Source organism: Atractosteus spatula, chromosome 2, assembly GCF_055471065.1.
Source record: "Atractosteus spatula isolate fAtrSpa1 chromosome 2, fAtrSpa1.hap1, whole genome shotgun sequence".
Classification (NCBI taxonomy): Eukaryota; Metazoa; Chordata; class Actinopteri; order Semionotiformes; family Lepisosteidae; genus Atractosteus; species Atractosteus spatula.
The window spans coordinates 72,123,347-72,132,123 of NC_142707.1; the positions used below are offsets into that span (position 1 = coordinate 72,123,347).

Below are 8,777 nucleotides of genomic sequence, written 5' to 3' on the forward strand. Positions count from 1 at the left end.
ATCTATTCCATTCGTTTAAATAAACTTGCCAGTCTGACGGAGAGGTTGGCAGAGTGAATGTGTTCTGCTGGGATAGACTATGTGAGCCCTCACTGTAATTAATTAGGTGTTAGTAACAGTTTTCTGTTTTTGGAGAATTTACACAACGTTAACTTTGCACTTCTATATTTTCTAAATAAGATGGAGTGAACGTTTCTAAACACCTCCTTAGAAAAGTGGACATTATTTAAGTCATAGTCTTGCACCAGAGACTTGAACCTCCAAATAATGAAGAGATAAATCTTTGAAACAAACACAGAACACTGTCAGTGCTTTTCTTTTTCTTGGATGCATACTGTTTCTTCCAGATACAGTATGCTGCTCTTTCTTCATTAGAGACAGAATTCCAGACAATCACAGAGGCGTATTTTTTTCATGATATTATTTTCCTCTGCTCCAGATGACTCCTACAACCTGGGACTGAGGTTTGAGCTGGTATTTGAAGTGCGTCCCCGAGCTCCTTCAGGGGTGCTCCTGCACTTGTACACTGCTGAAGGACACTACCTCAACATGCACCTTCACCAAGGACAGGTAAGAGCACAGACTCCGCCTTCACATACAGTCAATGCAAAAGAGCAGGGGTGGCTTAACAAAGTGCACTTTGTTATAATAATAATTCTTTACAACTTTTCTGGACACTCCACTCAAAGCTCTTTACAGGTCATGGGGATCCCCTCCACCACCACCAGTGTGCAGCCCCACCTGGATGATGCGACGGCAGCCATAGTGCGCCAGAACACTCACCACACACCAGCTCTCAGTGGGGAGGAGAGCGGAGTAATGAAGCCAGTGTAGAGATGGGGATTATTAGGAGGCCATGATTGGTAAAGGGCAGAGGGAAATTTGGCCTGGATGCTGGGGTGACACCCCTATTCTTTTCAAGAAACACCCTGGGATTTTTAATGACCACAGAGAGTCAGGACCTTGGCGCCTTTTTACAGTATAGTGTCCTCGTCACTATACTGGGGCATTCGGACCCACACAGACCGCAGGGTGAGCGCCCCCTGCTGGCCCCACTAACACCTCTTCCAGCAGCAGCCTTAGCTTTCCCAGGAGTCTCCCACCCAGGTACTGAACAGGCTCACACCTGCGGAGCTTCAGTGGGTTGTCAGTTGTGTGGTGATATATGTTTTCTGCAATTGCTGTGTTACTAATGACAGGGTGATGGTTATATGGTTTCACCAATTGCCATGGTGTCAAGTGAGATTTGCCAAAAATTGAGTCAGTCTGTTATCAGCAACATGCTTGCAGTGATGCACAATCCTCCTTTTATATAAACTAAAAGATCAATCGCATCAGTTCTGTACACAATGTACACATAAAGCTGAACCACACATCAGATTTTATCATGCAGGATCTTTTACCCTTTGATTAGGTTTATCTGCTGAGGAGACTGAGAACCTACTCTTAAACCCAGTGATTATCAGCTCTGTTTGTATCACAAATTGATGAATGCTCTGCAAACATCCTGGAAATACCATTTTACTGTGAACACATCATGAAGTAAACTTGTAAAGGTCGTCATTATTATAATTAGTTATGATTGTACCTTAATTCTCTGTAAAGGGAAAGTTTTGTTTCATATTTCTTAATAAATGTCTGCATAAAATACATGAAATAGGGTCTTGGGGTAGGCTATTGGCCACACAGAACATTATCAACAACTGTTGCCACAACTGTGGGTTATTATGAGTATACTGTAAACAGCTTGATGTCTTAGGAATGTTAGATTAATGTTAGTTTTCTTCTTTAATCATTAGAAAAATGAATACCCTTTTCCTGTACATTTCATGAATTTTCACATCAACTAAAGCCTGTCAAACCACGTGTGTATTGCCAGTCCTGCGTGTCGTATTGTCGTCTTGTTTGTTGTGTACTGTAGCCTGTTCAGATCTTTACTGTAGCCTGTTCAGATCTTTAGTCAATTTCTGAATTTTATATCATAATAGCTTGTCTTCTATGCATCCTCAGTCATCTGCCTCAAATCCTGATAACGTTATTTCGTCACTCATTCCTACTATTCAGTTAATCATCACCTGTCGATGTTCTACAGAGCTGCATTATTTTCTTTTTCATTTTTCAGTCATTTGTAACATTGTAATTTATGTTTGTTTTAATAAGAAAAGTTTTACTGTAAAACAAGTAGTTTAGCCCACAGCCATTCATGTATTGTTATATACAGTATACAGTAAGTGGTTATATGTTTTTTAATGTACTGTATGTATTAAATGTTATCATTTATAATTTTTAGTACTAATAAATAATAATGTGTATCTTTGGTCCATTTTCTTTAGTTATTACCTTTAATTAATGAAATTAGTGGCAAATTAATTTTTGTTTCATGGTTTGTGGAGTTACTCTAGGGAAATATCAGTGGACACTGACCTCTAGCTTTTGGTTTTGGTTCTTCAGGTTATTGTTCAAGTCAACAACGGAATCCGGGAATTTGCAACTCGGGTGACTCTGAAGCAAAGCCTCTGTGATGGCCGATGGCACAGGATTGCAGGTGAGGGAAATGACATCTTGATTGCGGGGACGAGGCGTTTGGAAAAATACTAACAGGCAGAGGTAGAACCACAAACACGCGTGGGAAGAAATAAAATAGTGGAAGGCAATCACTGAGGATCATGAGATCCAGAAATGTGCTGTGAGTGAATGTCAGTGTTATGCCTCGTCCAGTGCAGGGTCACAGAGAGGCAGAGACATACTGGGCAGAATTTAGAGATGCCAGTTAACCTGAACACCATGTTTTGGACGACGGGAGGAAACTGGAGAACCCAGAGAGCAACCATGTGGCCATGTGGAAGATCTGTAAACTCCACAGACAAGATAAGCTCATCCAACATTGAGACCAGCAGCTGAGAGGCCACAGCTCACCTCATGACTATCATGCCACAGTGCCTCCCATTTCTCTTTATAGATTATTTTTATGTTTGTGCTAAATGCCACAACGCTGTCCCTTTAGTTATCAGAGATGCCAACGTGGTGCAGCTGGATGTGGACTCTGAGGTGAACCACGTGGTCGGACCTCTCAACCACAGAGCAGTTGACAGCAGAACCCCAGTGTTTATTGGAGGAGCACCAGGTCAGTTCACAGTGCCACACTTTTGTCCATGTGCAACTTATCACTGAGCTCCAGCTCCCTTGAATCAGGCTTAGTGTTGTCTGGTTATCGGGATGTTACTGATGTCCAACTTTCAGAGCAGATTAAACCATTGTAACACCAAATACATGTAGATCACTAATATTTCTGTCCTTGAAACATACCACACTATCTGCTAAACATGCAGAAGATGGAAAGCTTTTGTTTTGGAAAAACAGCTACAGTATATATTGAAGAATTCCAGGCAAAGGAATATTATCAATTGTGAAATAAATTGTTCGGTGCAGCAATAATATAATTCTCCTCCAACTACTTGACTAAATATACCAACATAAAGTACTGAGTTCTGCAGTTATACAGTTATTTTGAAAATTATCATATAGAATGATAAGATACACACTGGCTAAAGCTAATACAAAATTATAAACAAACTGTATGTGAACTAGTACAAATGAGGAGTGAGGCCTTACTTAAAAAATCATTGATCTGCGACTCCCCAATAAAAGTAAAAATTTAGGTGAGCACAAGAATAAATTAACCTCAATAACACGCCTTTGACTACTTTTTCCTAACAGTCTGTGTTTATACTGCTGCTCTCTGTTATGATAATATACAGTAGTATTCCACAAGGTTTTTGTGCATTAAAACTGTGTTACACATTCTTGTGTTCCAGCATCTCTGCTTCCACAAAGCCTGGCCACCCACCGGCCGTACACAGGTTGCATGAGGAGCCTGGCAGTCAACGAGACACCAGTGAGCTTCAGCAAAGCTGCTCTCGTCAGTGGAGCTGTCGGTGTCGGCTCCTGTCCAGCGGAGTAGCAGAAGGCCCACAGCACTGCGGCCATAAGGCACAGCCACACGTGTGTGGTCTTACTATCTATCTGCTGTCTCCTTGAGCAAGAGAATAAAATGTCATCTTCACTGCACGTGTTCCCTACGCCTGCATCGATTAAAGAATACCAAAGCCTTCTGGCTCTCAGAGCGCAGCCTATCATCCTAAATAATCATTTTGTAATTCTCATAATCCGGCTGTGGAGTCTTGTAATTTAAAAAGAAAACTGTAAAAGATCCCTAATTTCCTTCAGGGGGAGGAGACATTTCTTTTTCGTGACGCTAAGAGATGTTGCTATACAGGTTTATCAGTGGAAAACATGCCATAGATTATTTTTTTAAAAAGTTGTTGTAGATCTTTTGAGTTTCAAAACACTGATTAATTGGGTAACTTTAATTTCTCCTTCATGGCCATTACTACATCATGAATTTCTTACTATATTCCCATGCAAAAATCTTCCATTTTTACTGGTGCTGCGATGAGAGCTAGATTTTCTTTTCTTTAAAATAAGTGCAGATCCAGCATCATCACTTAAAATCACAACATAAAGCAAGAATGCCACGGCCCCTTTTTCTTAAAATGAAAACACAGGAAGACCCTTTTTGTGTTTTGAATATGTCTTTTGTCACACTGTATTACTGTTAACACCAGGCAAATTTTTATGCCGTCATTTTTGCTTTAAAGATATGCTAAACCTATCATTTGTGTGGACAATAAAAAGAATAGCATTTCATTTCTATTGTGTGCTGCATACTTGTATAAAAAAGTGGGAGAAAAAAACATTTAAAAACAAAAAACTGATTTGTAAGCAACGACTTGGAGACAAAATGTTCCATTTGTTCTCATTTAAGGCTCACTGTGTAAAGCTTTGCAGACACCAGTATAATTTTAGGTCTCCAAAGAAGGGCTGTCAGCATACAGCTATCTTGTACAGATGACTGATCTGACTTTCCCATTCAGTTTTCAGGTAGTACTACCTGTACCAAGCGAAGTTATCTAACAAGACTCGTCCTCTTACTGTGTACACAAAGCACAAGTTCATCTGCACTGACAGCAGATACAGATCCTATTATTCGAGTATTTCATATTACTATACGTATAAATTCAACTATATTTTAATTACAGAGGAAAACATTACACTTAAGTTGTAGTGTCAGCAAAAAGAGCTCACTTGTCTTTGTGAACTGTTTACTTGCACACACTCTGCTGATAGTGTCTCACATTCTTTCTTCAGCCCTTATGTTTGTGCTCTAATATCTGCCAGTATTGGCTGCGTATTTCTGCACAGAACATTTAAAAAAAAATCAAAAAATCAAAATCAAAGTTTATTTATCAAATGCACAACAATACAGCGTGCAGCAGTAGTTGCTGGCAATGAAATGTCTTTTTCTGCGAGCTCACAAAAATTACAAGAATCACAAAAATCACAAAAACACAAAAATCACAAAATTGAGGTTACGTTTTTGAAATTGAATAAAACTCAATGTGAGTAGAGCTGTTATGTGTCCATGGTGTGTGCAATATATACATGTAGTGCAATTATGCTGAATATAGTGAGAATTGTGTGTCCATGTAGCTATTACAGGTGATTTGCTAAGGAGCTACAGGTTGGCTGTTTAGCAGTCTTATTGCCTGGAGGTAGAAGCTGTTCCGTAGTCTGTTGGACTTGGACCGAATGCTTTGGTACCGTTTACTGGACGGTAGGAGGGAAAACAGTTTGTGACTGGGATGACTGGGGTCCTTGAGAATGGACCTGGCCTTCTTCAGACATCTAGCTGAGTAGATCTCCTGGATGCTTGGTAGCTCACAGCTGGTGATAAGCTGCGCTGACTTTACCACCCTCTGCAATACTTTGCGATCCCGTGCGGAGCAGCTCCCATACCAGACAGTGATGCAACCAGTCAGGATGCTCTCAGTAGTGCACCTGTAGAAGTTGGCCTGGATATGTGATGGCATGCCGAACTTCTTTAGCCTGCGGAGAGAGAACAGGCGCTGCCGTGCTGTCTTGACCACGGTGTTGGTGTGGTGGGTCCAGGGTAAATCCTCTGCGATGTTAATTCCCAGGAACTTAAAGCTGCTGACCCTCTCCACTGCAGTCCCATTGATGTGAATAGGTGTGTGGTCTCTACCCTGATGTTTCCTATAGTCCACAATCATCTCCTTAGTCTTACTGATGCTCAGAGAGAAGTTGTTCTCCTGGCACCATACTGCCAGGGTTTCAACCTCCTCCATGTATGCAGACTCCTCACCATCTGAGATCAGGCCAATGACTGTTGTATCGTCCGCAAACTTGATGATGGAGTTTGAGTTATGCCTGGCGACACAATCATGTGTAAATAAGGAGTAGAGGACAAGGCTAAGCACGCAGCCTTGGGGGGCTCCAGTGTTTAGAGTCAGGGTAGAGAATATGTTGGTGCCCACCTTCACCACCTGCGGACGTTCCGTCAAGAAGTCCAGGATCCAGTTACAGAGGGAGGTGTTCAGTCCCAGGTCCTGGAGCTTGATGACCAGCTTTGAGGGCACTATGGTACTGAATGCTGAGCTGTAATCAACAAACAGCATTCTCACATATGTTCCTTTCTTATCCAGGTGTGAGAGGGCAGTATGGAGGGCAGTGGCAATAGCATCTTCTGTTGACCTGTTCTGGCGGTATGCAAATTGCAGTGGGTCTAGGGTGTCAGGCAGTGAGGAGGTGATGTATGCTTTGACCAACCGCTCGAAGCACATGATAACTTGATGTGAGTGCAACAGGGCGGTAGTCATTTAGGTAGCTGACTCTGGGTGTCTTAGGGACAGGGACGATGGTGGTTTTCTTAAAGCGGGAAGGAACTGAGCTAGGGAGAGATTGAATATGTCCGAGAAGACATCTGCCAGCTGGTCTGCACATGCCTTCAGAACGCGGCCAGGGATGGCATCAGGGCCAGGAGCCTTGCGTGAATTGGTCTTTTTAAAAACTTCACACACATCCACTCTGGATATGATCAGTGGGTTTCTGTCTTGGATTTCTGGAATCTTCCTGACTGAATCTGCGTTGCTGACCTCAAACCGAGCATAGAATGAATTTAGCTCATCAGGAAGAGAGGCAGACTGTTGTGCGATATAGCTGGGTTGTGTTTTGTAGTCTGTAATGGTGCGTATACCACTCCACATGGTCCGTGTGTTGCAGCCGTGATAATATGACTCTAGTTTTACTCTGTAGTTGTATTTAGCTCTTTTGATGGCTTTCCTGAGGTCGTATCTGGACTTTTTGTATTTACCCATATCACCAGAATTGAAAGCAGCTGTCTTAGCTTTCAGTTTGGCGCGTATCTCACCATTTATCCACGGTTTCTGATTTGGATATGTGTGAACAGTAATCCTGGGAACCACATCTTCAATACATTTACTGATTTTGCCAACATGGTTGTATTTTTTCATTCAGAAAATTGTTATTACCGGGGCCTCTCATTTAGGAATTGCTGTCCAAACAAGCCTCTCTCAACCCTACTGGTTAATGTCGATGTGATTCAGTATGTCTTTTTTATATTATGTCAGTATGTCTCATTTTAATCAGAGATATGTAACAAGTTGTAGCATTATTTCTTCATCACCGATAAGCGTGACAGAAAGGAACACATGAAATCCTGGAGAATTTATGGCCAACAGTGTGATTAGATGGGGAAAATTAAATTGCCTTGGACTACAACATTTTATATAGCAGAAATTAGTTTTCCATGTGTGCACTATGTAATTTGATTGCATAGAGCTACCTTTAGCAACTCATAATCATGGATAACAAGTGGAAATCAAATGTTTTCAGCAACTTCCCTTGTTAAGTAAGTGGTTAATTTTGGGAAAAGTTGTCGAGCCATGTTTTTTAATCCACTGCACCTTTTGTTACTGTTTTTTTGGTATGCTATGTACGAATTACAGGTGGCGTTACAATCTGGACAACCAAATATATTTCTAGATTGGGATGAATTGAGGGGAATGCACGTTAATGACCTCTTACCAATTCACAACACTGAAAAGAGAAAACCTCTAAATAGACTACTAATTCTGATTCACAGAAATAAAGTCAAAGTTGATTAGTGCAATTAATCACAATAATTGGTGCTCATCAACTGGACTATGACTTTGAGCAGTAAATAAATTATACTATATAGTGGAGTCATACCATGAGTAACTAGATAGATTTTCTAGGAGGACACTAGGTTCAAACAAAACGGAGGATGCTGCAACACCATTTATAAAAAGGACAACTCTTTTCCAAGGAAACCAAGCTATTGCAAGGTAGCATCCTAACACTTTTCTACAAGTCTTTTATTAAACGTGTCTTAGCGTACTGTCTCATTTGCTGGTTTGATAACATCAGTAACATTGATTGTAGGCTGCGGAAATTCAGAAAAGTCAAAACACGTAGCAAATTAATTGGGGCAAATCAAATCAGCTTGAATGTACTCTACAGAGGGTGGCAAAGAAAGCAAAGTGTATTGTGGATTGTGTCTCTCACCCCCTCCAACATGAGTTCACACTTCTTCCATCTGGGTTCTCCCTCTGCGTCCCCAGGTGTAATACTAACAGACACAGGAAATCTTTCACCCCCACTGCAAAATCTCTTTCAAGCAATGTATCGGAACTATTTTCTCCCTTCTCTTGCTGTAACAGTGTTGCACAGATGTCTTTGCTGGTACAATTTTGTCTGTCATTACGTTGGGAGTGTGCTGTAAAACACATTTCCCCACATTGGCTAATAAAGCTTGAATCAAATTGAATCGAATCTGATCTGAAAGGACAACATTCCCTAGAAGGATGTGAGCAATG

At 41.1% G+C, this 8,777-nt stretch overlaps 1 protein-coding gene across 1 annotated transcript in view; it reads left to right on the forward strand.

Moving 5' to 3' along the window:
* lama4 (laminin, alpha 4) overlaps positions 1–4,707 on the forward strand; it is a 48,643-nt gene extending 43,936 nt beyond the window's left edge. The window contains exons 37-40 of the mRNA XM_088905411.1: positions 440–570; positions 2,452–2,545; positions 3,005–3,124; positions 3,816–4,707. Of these exons, the coding sequence (XP_088761537.1) occupies positions 440–570; positions 2,452–2,545; positions 3,005–3,124; positions 3,816–3,961 (491 nt within the window). The 3' untranslated portion in view covers positions 3,962–4,707. The remainder of the gene's footprint in view (positions 1–439; positions 571–2,451; positions 2,546–3,004; positions 3,125–3,815) is intronic.
* The last annotated feature ends 4,070 nt before the right edge of the window (positions 4,708–8,777 follow it).